Here is a 13,828-nt window from a genome sequence, read left to right as displayed (position 1 = left end):
CAGATAGAACTATGCTCTTACAAAAAAATCACCTTTACTGACAGTCATATTGCCACTTTATGATCAAACTTTATTAAAAAGACATCATATAAAAATAAGTATCTAAACTTAAAGCCCCAGCACACCTGATAACTCTTGTTTTACAAATGAGAGGACAGCCAAGTAGACTTGACAGTCTGCTACAATTATTTGTCTTTGTAGGCGATCTATCATGGATAGAGTGGATTTTCGTCCATCAACCTGTTTGGAATATACAAACACAGAGCACAGAAAAATGTTAACAAAGATAATACAGAATACTAATCAATCTAAAAAATCAACAAAATCCAAAATTAACTTCAAGTGGTACTACTGCTACTTATTTAACTCAGCATTTTCAAGTGCAAAAGTTTCTTTGACAGGTCATCAAGCAAGATCCTACTTAACAAACAGGGAAATCTTACATATATACTACCAAATATTTTTCTTAAGATTCTACAAATACTCGGAACAGATCTAAATTTCATGTCATTATTAGCGACATCAGACATGCAACTAAAAGATGTCAGCAAGAGCACAGAAAGGGGTATATGATAAGTGACAGAGAAAATGCAGTGCCTCTAAAGAGCAGAGAATTAAGTATGCTGCATTCAGTACTTTTTACTAAGTAAACTAAATATTGAAGAGAAATGGCTGCTGCATCTGCTGTAGATCTGCTATGTCACAGTAGGCAGGCCACTCCCTGGATGTTTCTGTACGACTGCTTCAACTAGTCCTCAATCTGCATGCTTTATTCTTATTTAGAACGAAAAGTCTAAAGAAAAGGAAAGAAAAAGAAAATTCCCTAGGAATATGCCTGGCACACAGCACTATGCAGCCTCAACATCACAACTTTTGACTGTTACTAGAGCATGTATGAATTAAAGTTAGCCTCAATTAGATGGGCTACAAGCTTCCTGAAATAATTCCAGCAGGACACCAATCTGATGTGTTAAAAAAAATTACTAACATCAACACAACCTGCTGCTTTAGAAGACACATTACTGACTCTAAGTATTTTATGATAATTAGGAAATCCAAACAGAATATTTTACTGAGTTTCTGAATTTAAATTGATCTCAACTACTCTTCACATATCAAAAATCATCAATTTAAAATACAAAGAAAACAGAAAGGAAATTCCAGAAACTTTTACCCAATACACAGTTCCACGTCTTACAAATAATATTCTTACATTTTTTTTAATTTTATTCTTGATTGTTTCTATAACTCCGGCTTCTTCGCTTTCACAAAGTTTCTCTGTCGCCTTTAAGTCATCACAGGCCAGCTGCATTTTTTCTTCTTCAAATGTCATCATGGCATTCTACCAAAACACGAACACATTTGAATGATAAAAGTCATAAATATTTTCACTTCTATAAAAGCTATAGGATAGTAAAAGTTTGTATGAAAACTTGACATTAAAACTTACTAGTAAGAAAAAAGTATTAATGCACACAGATCAGTACACATACTTCTACACAGAAAAAACAAACTAGACATTTGAGAGTACTTCACCAAAATTTCAAGACAAGTCAGAACATGTTAAGTCCTAACCCCTTCTCTTAAAGCTTCATATGCAGTCAAACTGAATGTGCTGTCATATTACATTTATCAGAAGAAAAATTCATATAAATTATTTTTTAATTATGGTGTTCTGAGGCATGATTTGCATCTGTGCAGGTACTGCTTCTATACAATTCAGCCATGTAACAGGCCTTCAAAGCCAGTAACAAGTAACAGCTATTTCAAAATAACAACCACAGTTCCTATACATGTATGAAGGAAAAACCCACATCCTACTCCAGCTACTGCTGAACCAATTTCAAAAGGATTTCAGGACAACTAACTTCTTTTCCTGATGCCTTATTAAACAAAATCTCTGAATGAAACCAGCACAAGTGCTGCTGCTATGTTTAGAACAGTAGCTAAGCAAGGTATTTCCAAGATCCACTGATGCTGCACTGTGACGTTACACTGGTTCAGCACATCAATTCAGATAAGCAAGCCTGAGATTCTCCCTCTTTCCTTTCTCTCTCCATGGACTTAGAAGCATATGCTTATGCCCCAGGTTTCCTAACCAATAAATTTTTTCCATATTGCATAGTCTACACACATTAGAGAAAATTCAAATTACTTTCATTTACAACTTCCCTATTTGTGGCATATAATAATAAATGCTGTTCTTAAAAAAAGGTAATATTACCATAGATGATTTCTGGTGTTATCTAAAATTAAGCACCAAAGTCGTAGTAAGGACAGTCTAAAAACAAAGCTGTAAACATTTTCTACCACCTGCTCATTTTTTACATAACATATTCTCATTTTTAATACATTAAAAAAGAAAAGCATTTAACACACTCATTATGACTCTTTCTTCATGGCTTGGAAGAAACCAAGTCTGCACATCCAAAAGCATTAACAGGCCCATTATGACTTTTTAGTCAGTCAATATTCTCAGTTCTACTCTATTCTATGAAGCAATGCGAATGGACTGAACTAACAACTTTCACTAGGCAATATGGATGGAGAAATTTTCAATAGCAAAAGCTATGAAGAAAATGGCATTTATGAGTATTATTTTAATAAAAACTCTAGTGCTCACTTGAGAGGGCTTTATTATGGCATTTTTAATGGAATACAAATATATTTCATATATTTGAGAAGCTGAATCACAGAACCTCTATATTTAAAACACATGAATAAACAAGTTTTATAATAATGATTTGTTTTGTAGCTACATTTAATCTAAAAATTTGAAAACAGCCTCATAAAAATAAACAAAGTATCAACCATTATGAACACATGCATACACATAAACATTAACCAAAAAAGAAGAGACTTATACTGTCTGCTCTCAGCTACTCACCAAAAAACTGACAAAACTGGCTCCAAAACTCATTAATGGGCTATGGTTTCTGTAAAGAAAACAAAACGTAGTTACTATATTTGCACGTTTCCCATCAAAAAGAAAGATACAGCATTTCTTGATTTTAACTTATAGATCTGTAAATAAATCTTGGGGGTTTGTATCAAGTTACAAACAAATATACCCTGCAAGATAAAATGGAAAGCCAAAAGCATCATCATTTTTATTAAACTGAATTTGTGTTAAAAAAAATTAAAAATCAAGCATTAAGATGTGGATATTAAAAGAAACCACCACCATCAAAATACATGCAGTGCAGGTAAAAAAGGAGCTGCAGAAAATTTAAAATCTGCAAATTCTACTCTCCTTTTGTGACCCATCACTACAATTTTGACCTAGCAGACATACATTATCTGGTTCCATTAAGTGATTCCCACTTCTCCCTGTTCCAATGAATTTAAGTTAATCTACGCAGAATAAAAAAATAAATAAATAAATAAATAAAATGGCATACACCACCTAACATAAAGATGTTGGAAATGCAAAGTTCTCACAAGGTTTATGAGTTTATAGCTGTACTGCTTCAAGTCCAGAATACGTATCTTGCGTATCCACCAAAACTAAGTGGAATAGTTTTTAAGATGCTTCACCTATTCTGTCTGTGGGAGTATTCCAAAATGGTGCAATCAACTGCTAGATCAAAAAACGCAGGCAAGCAAAATCTTGGTAATATATGGGATAGGTTGTAAACTACAGGACTACCGTAGTCACACAGACCACAAGGCTCCAGTAATGTCACACAGAAGGCACTTAAAACAATAATTTCAGGATCTCAGCAGTACTACTGACCCATATTGTTCAGCAGTGGGCTGCCAGGTTATACAAAACGCTGACATCCAAGATTTAAGAACAGGTAACATTTATGCTACAGGTACATATATTGCTATAGTACAAGTTTTAACACTGCTTCCAACTTAATTCTGCCTTTCAAAACAGGACAGGCACTTGAAAAACATGGAGAAAGTTGCATATAATTTATTACAACACAGATTTACAGTAATAAACCCACATTACAATACAAGAGTTTGTTAAAAAAAAAATAAAAAAAACAAATTACTACAAAGTAATTACAATTATTATAACTCAATAATAAAGTCAATAATTCACCCCTCCACCTTTTCTCACTTTTTGATTTAGCATAAATACCTAAAAGCAAGTACATGAACCAAAGAAAAAGAAAGATAAATAGCGAACGCAAGCAATGCAAGTCAGAACAGAAAACCTTTCCTTTTTCATATGTACACCCAGAATTGAGCAATGTGTATAGATATAAGATCAACATAACTTGCCACATTTTTTCATGATTTTTTCAAAAGAAAAACAAGTTCGGTATTTTCCCGTGTTGGCAGGCTATCAAAGAATGACTACTACCAAATGCTTCAGCTATTAAGTACCTGGACTGTTCTCTACCAACATCTGTGTTATACAGAGCAGGAGAAATCAGCTATTCAAGTTAGATTTCTGCAACTGGCATTTTGAGCATGAGCTCTCGCTGCAGAAGGCACATGGCTATCTTTTCATAGTTTTCAACTCATGAGGCATATGGGACCCATTCAACAGCCAGTCTTATCACCAAACTCCACAGCACATAACCATACCTACAAGGTCATACCTACTGCACTATCAGCACCAATGAATCTAAAAATGCAGAACAGATCAGTACAAGCAATTTTATGCCCTGATGTAAAAACCTGCACTTACATAATACTTTCAAGGAAGCTCAAAATTAAACCAAATGTTTCATTAAATGTTTCAGTAGGCATCTCTAGATATGACTTAAGAAATAGTTATTTAGGTTTGCATTTCCCAGTAAGATCCTTAGAACACACATCTTGAATATTAAGTGTGCATCCACACTGACAATGTTACTTCACTACCACACATGGATTCAAAGAAACTAAGTTAATGAAGTAACTAAACTTTCAGCACCTGAACACCTACAGAAAAATTTACTTGTAAATTTTGTGTTACACTTAAGACTTTACACAACAGTACCAAGATTTTGACATACTTTTCTCCCCCTCTCTGAAACATGCATAAGCAAATCAAACAAGCTTAGTAACATATGCATTTGGCTCTCAGAAGTAGCATCCAGGCATCCCTTAGAACTTGGCAAGAAAGATGCGAGTTTTATTAACAAACTATAAATATTGTGGAATTACAGAATAAATAGTAAAAGTGCTGCATATGAAAACACCTCAAGTTCGAGACCACTTTTCATTTTCTATTAATTTCTAGAAAATGATCCTCCTGTTGTTGAAACAGTTACTGAAGCTTAAAAAAAGAAAAATAATAATTAAAAAAATAATCAGCTTTAGAGGCAAACTAATTCCCTGTCTATGTAACCAGTATTTTCATATAGGGCAACTTGAATAATGGCCATGTTTGAGAGTGAAACTACTAAAATGGAATAAACGGGAATACAATTGAAAAATCAAACAGCATATACATACTGCTGTTTCAACAGCTCAACATACACGCTAATTCAAGCATACTATTCAGACATTTTTTAAAAGTAGATTTTCTTTTCAGGACTGCAAGATCCTGTTTCTCACTGTGCCCAAAAAATTGGTAAATGTGCCATCTCTGGCAGTATTCAAGGCCAGGCTGGACAGAGCCTTGAGTGACATGATCTAGTGCAAAACATCCCTGGCCCATGGCAGGGGGTTTGAAAACTCTATATGATCTTAAGATCCTTTCCAAACCTAACCAACCCTAACCATTCTATAATTCTATGTGTGTGAAGGTATCAGCATTTAAATAAGCATTTTGAAAGGTTTTATATTTCTTTTGGGTAAATTTTAATATGATGTTAAGACAGGCAGCTAGTTACAGTTGAGAGCCCACCGCTCTTCCAAAATTACAAAAGATACTGAAGTACTTTACTGCGAGCAACGATTATTTGTCCAAGTGAAGCAAAATTTCTTCACCAAATAAATACTTATCTTTTCAACTGATCTTTCAAAACTGCTTCACTTGCTTGCATTCTAACACTCAGGCTCACTTTGCTAACAGCTCATCCCCTACAATCAAAGATGACAAAAAATTGGGGAGCTACATTATTCTGATGTTATCATCAGCTGCAATACATGAGGTAAAACATTGCACATTACTTCTTTTTAATTTTCAGCCACTCTGTCTATAAAAAGCATTGTCATTACAACACATATGGGCTGTAGCACATAAGGACCCTGAAGCAAGAAAACATGATGCATAATATTACACTTTGTCTGGGAGATGCTTTTGCTGAGACCATGGAGTCTGGCAAACAAAACACAAGAACTTTACCACAGGAGCTCCTCAGAAAGTTTTTGTGCCATCACTAAAGAAAATAAGAGACACTTCCAACATATTCCTGCATAGTCACTGGGTAGAGACTATAGCTACAGCTTTATAGAAGTTCATTTTTTAAGGTAACTTCAGCATTTAAGATCTGCTTCAAACAACTACTGTGTTTGGTGCTCAATCTTCACCAATATTCTGTTGGCTGACAAATTCTTCAACAGTTTAGGGTTATCTTTTCCTCGAGAGCTAGGAAAAAACACTTTGCAATAGCACAGAACTGTCCCAGTAAACAAGGCATGACTAATGACGACAGTAAGCTTCTGAGAAAAGCACAATTCCATGAAAACAACTCTCAGCTCAAACTCCTTCTAAGTGACCTTCAGCAGACATGATTTTACATCTTTTGACAGATTCCGAAAAGTTAAAATACAAAAAAAATGAGGCCACACTTGAGAAAATACCAACAGCAACCCAAAGGCCATACTGATGTTGACAGGAGTTACAGAACCGAATACAAATGAACACTGGGGCACTGCACTACTCAGGTTGTCCACACTACTTTGAAGCAGTAACGTCCACTAAAAAAAAAAAATCTCAAGGCTTTTCATTAGCTCAAAGATGAAGAAAAACTGTCTCCAGACATATTTGTAAAATACTGTTTGCCCCTCATCTACAAAACAAGGACTCAGAAGATATTTTTATTACAAGAAACTGTGCTATTAACACCATTTCCACAAGATATCACAGTAAAAGGTTGTATGTATCAATAAATTCAGCATGTACAACTATGCTTAAGTCAGAAGTCATAGCTTAAAGAGCACTGAAGCAGACCTTTCTCTCAGGTATATGAACTGGTGTGTTACACTGGTCCTCCCAATAAACCCTAATTCACCTCATTTCATGGCATATCTCCAAGACAGTAATTCACTGTCAGAAGAAAGGTTTTTGCTATGCCCCATTTTCATACTCACAGAATCACAGAATCAGCTAGGCTGGAAAAGACCACAATGGTAACATTCAGAAGTTTTAAGCCCTGGCATAGGGCTGAGATCATACAGCCCAATTTTACCATTACAAAAATCAGAACTGAAGCACACCAAAAGAAAAAAAATAATCAGTTACTCCTCAGTATTTTCTCTTTTCTACAGCCATTTCCACTATAGTATTCCACTTACAAATATACCACTTCTAAAGATACTACAGCCTACCTCAGGTTTAAATTTATGTAACGTAATTAACCTGCTAACATTTCCTCCTTGCTCTTCTAGGCACTGCTATATTAAACACAGTCCACTAAGAATTCCAATCATCATACTCATGGTAATACTAAATTTGAAACAAAACAAGTTATTTTCCTCCAAAGCATGAGAGTAAAGCATAATGAAAAAAGAGTTCATGGAAGTTCACAGATAAATACAGAAGCAGCTACTGAATATTTTAGAACAAGCAGAAATACATATAACCTATATACCAAGGTTAAGGAATTTACTGCAACAACATACAAATACTTTGGTCCTTATTCCATCACAGATTATTCTAGAATACAGTGTAAAAAAAATATTTGTGAGACTACAAACATAAGACAGTTGTTTACACAAATACACAACCAATACTGGTATATGAAATTAATAAGGCAATATATATATCATGAAAGCATTACAGTATTAAGTAAGATGCATTGAGAACTGCAAATGTCAGATCTAGAGTTAGTTTCTATTTCATAATCAGACCACATTTGTTTTAACTGTTAGATAAGCCCTTAGCATACACTTCTATTTTCACTAGAAACACATAATCAAAAGAGAAATTCAGTAATATAAAGAGAATAACTCTGTGGTGCTATCCCATCCAGTTCTTACATGATTTGTCTTCTTTTTCTGTAAATTAACAAGGAATTACTTTGCTTTAACTTCAGGCTGTTAATTAGATGCACAAGAATATCAAAACACTGGGAATTATGAAAATGATTTTAAATTGTACCTTTACTTTGAAGTGTAGTTACAAAGCTGACACACAACCTAGTTATATCAACTGACTTGTACTAATTGTCCAATTACACACTCTTTAATCCATAAGAATTATGTACTTCTCCAAAATATTTTTCCACTGTAGGTTCAACTGACCTGACCGAAATTACCTTCCAGGACAAACTACAGTAACTTAATTGACATCGTGTAACTTCTTAATATCTTCAAGCTCCTGAAGTGTATTAGAACAAAAACATACCCATCCCATCACGGTAACCTGAAATAACTTATTATGAGATCAAAGAATGGGTGACTAGGAAGTGTGAAGAGTCTTTACCATATCTGTATCATTCACAGAGTTAAAATAAGATCTGCTTGATATCACACCCCTTCTACCATCTCCACCAAATCTGACTTCTGAGTTACAAACTCAGATTTTGGGTTAGCTTTCCGTCATCTTCCCTTGGACTTCTAGCCACCAGATTTTGCTCTAAATGGGGATCCAAATGGATCTCTCAATCTCCCTTTACCCTTTGTATCACTTCTTTTGGCAACAACACCCATGTCTGCCATTACAGCCACAAAACTAAGCTTCACATACAATACAATCATCTCTATGTACCCTATGTCTGGAAGATTTAACCTGTAGAACACTTAAAATTTTTCTAATTTATCCACATAACTGGAAAACTGGCACTGGTTTTATGTGCCTCACTATTACTATAATGGGCTCTGCATAGCCTTGAGCAATGAAATCTTACCTCACTTAGGGTACCTATTTATTACACATTAAGAATATTGCTGCTAAAAATCACTACCCTCATATATAACTCTCCTTTCTATGCATCCGTCTAGCAACTGCTCATCTGCCTATCACCGCAATAAAAAAAGCAGCACACAGGGATGCTATGAGGGCACACATGACTCAGTTCTCACACTGCTGATCAAGACGCCATCATCCTTCTCTCAACTGACTTACGTCAGTTCCCACCCTGCAGTCCTTATCTTTTCATAAGCTACCAAACATCTACTAAACTACTACATTTTGTTCTTACGGCTCCTTTGCTAAACTACATAAATAAGAATTTCAACAGCAGTTAGACTGCCTGCACACTGGCCATAATCTACCTCCTTATCAATGCTGGCCTAATGTCACCTTGTCTCAACTTGCGTTTGGGCCAAAGTATTCTGGCCACAGACATAATTTTAAATTGCTAGTATTAGGTTCAATCACCCCCAGTGGAATTTCTAATGTTTGTATATCTGTTAATATGTATACCGTAACAGAGAATCATAGAATAGTTAGAGTTGGAAAGGACCTTAAGATCACCTAGTTCCAACTCCCCTGTCATAACTTTAAAAATGTCAGGTTTTTGAAGTAACCATACTAAGCTTTTTTTCCATTCCTTTCCCATTTCCTCCAATTTTCCGTTCTTCTCTATGTCCTGCTTTACCTTAGCAGGTTGCACAGTGTTCTCATACACTGACCTCATTCTTCAAATCTTCACACATTTTGTCTTAAAGTCTTATCTCCTCTACATCATCCTAATTTTCTTCTTTGAAGATGACCTTATTATATACATTATACTTCTCCACCTTGTACCATTTCTCTTTTCATTCAGATTCAAGCTGAAGACTTTGTCAAGCCTTCTCAGAAATAAAAGTCATTCATGCAAAGAATCAAATGTTTCCCTGGTAAGAGACAGAATATTGTTGGACTTCTTGTAAGATGATATCCCTGGTCTTATGCTTTATGTTGTGACTCAACATTCAGCTACAAAGCTCCTGTTTTATTAGACACTATTTTCTCTCCTCTTAGCTGGAGGAAGTTTTTAAATCATTTCTGAATTGCAAATGCTCTTAAAAATACATTCTTTTGACAGTTTCTTCCTTTCTTAAGTGTTTAGGAATCCACAAAGCTAGAAGGGAAAAAACAACACTCCAATTCCAGCTTTCTTGCTAGTGCCAGGGTTGCTCACCAAAATTATATCATCCCATAGGCTGACAGTGGGCTTCATCTCTAGTGGCGGTGTCCTCAGTTAACCTTCACATCTCTTACAGCTTTCACAGGTACCCAAAGTTTAAACTGATGAGAACTGGAATGGTGTCAGCACTGCTCAAGCTGAATAGAAAGATAGATACTCGACAGTTCCAGATATGAATTAGCAGTGTGGGCACTCGAGACAGCTTCAAGCATTAAAGACAGTGGTGCTCTCACTGATTCATGAAACCATTACACTCACTGGTATTTGGTTCACATTCAGAACATTGCCACCACTAGCTGGTGGAGGATCCAGACTTCTTAAAAAAAATACACCTAAAATACACAGAGTATCTGGCACATAAGACACATTCATCTGACTTCTTCAGGTTCTAAATAAATATACATGAGCTCTAAATACCAACAGATAAAACACTGATCTCCCATGACCAACACAGAAACAATGGCTCTTTAGCCAGTAACTTCAAAGTACCACCACTCTTAAAAGTACCACAACTCTTCATAGGCAACACTTTACTGGTGTTGTTATACACATGAAACACAGCTGCAATTCCTACTCCGGTTTTCTCAAGGAGTGCATTATTACCAGCTTCCAAATATAACTGATTTTGGGCTCATCAGCCAGCCTTCTAGAAGAGGCAAAAATGCAGAGTAAGAAAGCAAGCATTCCTTTGGAATGGCAGCCGTCCTTCGGCTCATCAAGGCTGTCTACTGGCCCACCGAGATAGCAGCATCAATATTAATTAATTTTTCACAAAATCCTTCAGGTGGCATATGAAGGAAAAAAACCAAATAAAAAGCAGAAGCAAAACAAGTAGTTTCTAAGGAACAGTTTTAACTAGTTTAAATAATGTGGGTAATGAAACTGAAGTTCTGATGAATATTTGAGTTTCCAGAGACTTGTAGGTTCTTGAACAGTTCCCATAAGAAAAAATAAATACCATTCCTCCCTCCCCTGCTAGGATTCATCTGACAGCTGTTTACGGTCTGAAACAGAGCTAAACTACCTGCTTAGGCAGAAGTCTAGAATTAACATTTTCTATACGAAAGGTCATTCAAAATACAGCACTCACTCACACATCTCCAAGTTCTAGTGCTGCAAATTCCTAACATCCACATTAAATTACGGAGAACTCCTAAAAGCTGCTCATTCGGCTTACCAGACCCACTTAGGATGGGTTCTGTTTCATATTGTCAAGCATGTATCAACAAAAATATACTAATTTAAGATTGTATGCAAACTTTACTCAAGTCCTTGCAGAAAAAACACATCCAAGGACATACAAGCATGGAACCAAAAACCATTAGGAAAAAGAAGTTGACCTCACTGCACATCTCCAAAAGTTCTGATTTATAGGAAGTTGAGCATACTTGACGATATGCATCTTCTCTCATGTCTAAAGCAAAGTTTCAACATACAGCTAATCTGCCATTCAATAAAAGTCTATTAGTTCACAGAAAGAACAACCTGTTATGAATTTTAGGATGAGGTAGATGGGGCCAGAGATTTTCACAGACATTTAAAAACTAAGACAGCAATTATCAATTTACGAATCATAAAAACTACTTAATCTAATGAAGGAACTCCTATTTACTCCTGGTAGGTAGCATCAAATCAAGACTCAAAGGCACTTCCTGATAAAAACTGAAGAAAAGCCCACACCTGCGAAAAAAAATTAAAAAAAAAATAAAATACAAGTGTCTGCATTTAAAAAATCATCAGTAATAAATCTTCTAGATAACCAAGATCTTGCAGAAAGATCATTATTCACTCTTTCAAGGGAGGACTGCATTTTGAAAATAGGAATCTTAATAACTTTACTCCCTAGCACTATTATACAATGTAAGAAGCATCACGTATTTAGAATTCCTAAACTACTTCCATATTCACACTACTGAGAGAAAGCAAAGGCACAACACAACCAGAAACTGGAGAAGAGTAAACCTCATCAAGTGCTCCTTAACTAGCACCTTAAAAAAATACACAAAAGCAAACAACCAAAACCAACAGGCTCCTTAGATACCTAGAACAATTGAGGACCCTAACAGACTCAAGAAATAAGTAAGGGTGCAACTCCATACGAACATGAGCTGCACGTTATGCGTGTGAGGAATGCAGAATAGGGACCCAACTTGTCACCTGCAATGTTGCAGTGCGTATGCAACACAGCAATATATACTAAAAACAGAATGGCATGCTTAATATTAGATAGTGGCAGGTACACAGTGAAGTTATGATTCTATTATTTTTAAGGGGGGATTTGTTAATTTGGCTCACTGCCCTCACTCTACATCCAGACATCCTTTCCGTAAGTAAGATTTAAGTACACAAGTACACCATCGCTATGATGTGCTATTTTAAGTCCAAGTCCTTTTTAATCACACAGACAACAACAGCATAGTGCATATTAATTATTCACAACGTATGCGCAATTACAGCAGCTCAAGCTTGGGTGGAACACGTTAGTCCTCAGACAAAACGCAAGGGCAGGTATGGGCAATATCTTCTTTAAAACCGACGTACACAGTTGCGTTAACACCATTCCTACAGGATAACTACTTAATGCACAAACCTTGACACGACGTACGTAGGGATCATGAACATAATCTTATAGCCTGAAGAGAATCACAGTAGCGTTTACGGATCAGATCACACATGAGCGCCGGAGCGAAACTCCCTTCCCCCCCACCGCCCCCCCCCCCCCGAGCCGTCTCCAGGCACACGTGTGTGTTTACTCACGGTCGCTAGCGAAACGCGGGCGCTGTCACTGAGGGACCCGTCGACCGACCCCTACCCGGCCCTTTCTTCCCCCGCCCTTCCACAGGGCGACACCGCAAACCCCGCAGCGCGGAGATGCAGCCTCTCACCCACAGTCACGACGGCGAATCACGCGTGCCCCTTCCCCACAGAGAACGCCGGCTGAGGCGGCAATCATGCATAACAACCCTCCCCGCTCCGAGGAGCCACTCAGGAGCAAGGCTGCCCCCACCAAGACCCCTGACCAGGGTAAAGGGAGGTGGGGGGAGTACCTGCGCGCCTCATGGCCCCGCCGAGGAGCGGAGGCCGTCTGAGGGTAGAGAGCAGGGCTGGCGCGTCGCGCAGGTGGGTGGCTGGGACAGGTGCGCCGAGGCCGGGCCACCTGCGGCGGCGGGAGCGCCCGAGGCCGTGCTGGTGGACTGCTCCCGGGGAAGAGAGGAAGGGAGCGATCGGTCGGCGGAGGGGCGGTCGGGGTTACCTGTATTTCTTGAAGAGCTGGTCTGACTCGCGGAAGCCGTTGTTCAGCAGCATGTTGATGCCGGCCAGCGCCAGCTCCGCGTCCTCGATGGGTAGCGGCGCTTCCCCATCCTCCCGCCGCGGCGGCGGCTGCTCCGAGCCGGCCATAACGATGAGGATGCAGCGGGACCCAGCCGGCTCTCTACCTACCTACTACCTACCAACCTATCTATCTATCTATCTATCTATCTATCTGCCCGTCTGCCTCTTCCCGGTGCCGCCTCACCGTGCCTGAAGGGAGGAACTGGGGGCGCCCAACACCCGCCGCCGCCGGGCCGCCCTCCCCTCACCCGACCGCGCTGCAGCGACCTGCAAGCCGCCTCGCGCCCGCAAGCCCTCCAAAAGCAGCAGCG

At 38.0% G+C, this 13,828-nt stretch overlaps 1 protein-coding gene across 1 annotated transcript in view; it reads right to left on the bottom strand.

Annotated features, from left to right (window-relative positions):
* Positions 1–13,657, bottom strand: part of TTC39C (tetratricopeptide repeat domain 39C) — a 34,773-nt gene extending 21,116 nt beyond the window's left edge. The window contains exons 1-4 of the mRNA XM_057397628.1: positions 13,438–13,657; positions 2,888–2,936; positions 1,214–1,342; positions 126–240 (exon numbers count right to left, since the gene is read on the bottom strand). Of these exons, the coding sequence (XP_057253611.1) occupies positions 126–240; positions 1,214–1,342; positions 2,888–2,936; positions 13,438–13,583 (439 nt within the window). The 5' untranslated portion in view covers positions 13,584–13,657. The remainder of the gene's footprint in view (positions 1–125; positions 241–1,213; positions 1,343–2,887; positions 2,937–13,437) is intronic.
* Positions 13,658–13,828: the final 171 nt, after the last annotated feature.

This window comes from Pezoporus wallicus, unplaced genomic scaffold, assembly GCF_028554395.1.
Source record: "Pezoporus wallicus isolate ANWC-B61680 ecotype Strahan unplaced genomic scaffold, APGP_CSIRO_Pwel_v1 contig_227, whole genome shotgun sequence".
Lineage (NCBI taxonomy): Eukaryota > Metazoa > Chordata > Aves > Psittaciformes > Psittacidae > Pezoporus > Pezoporus wallicus.
Note: the sequence above shows the minus strand (reverse complement) of the source record. Positions and strands in the feature narration are given on the sequence as shown.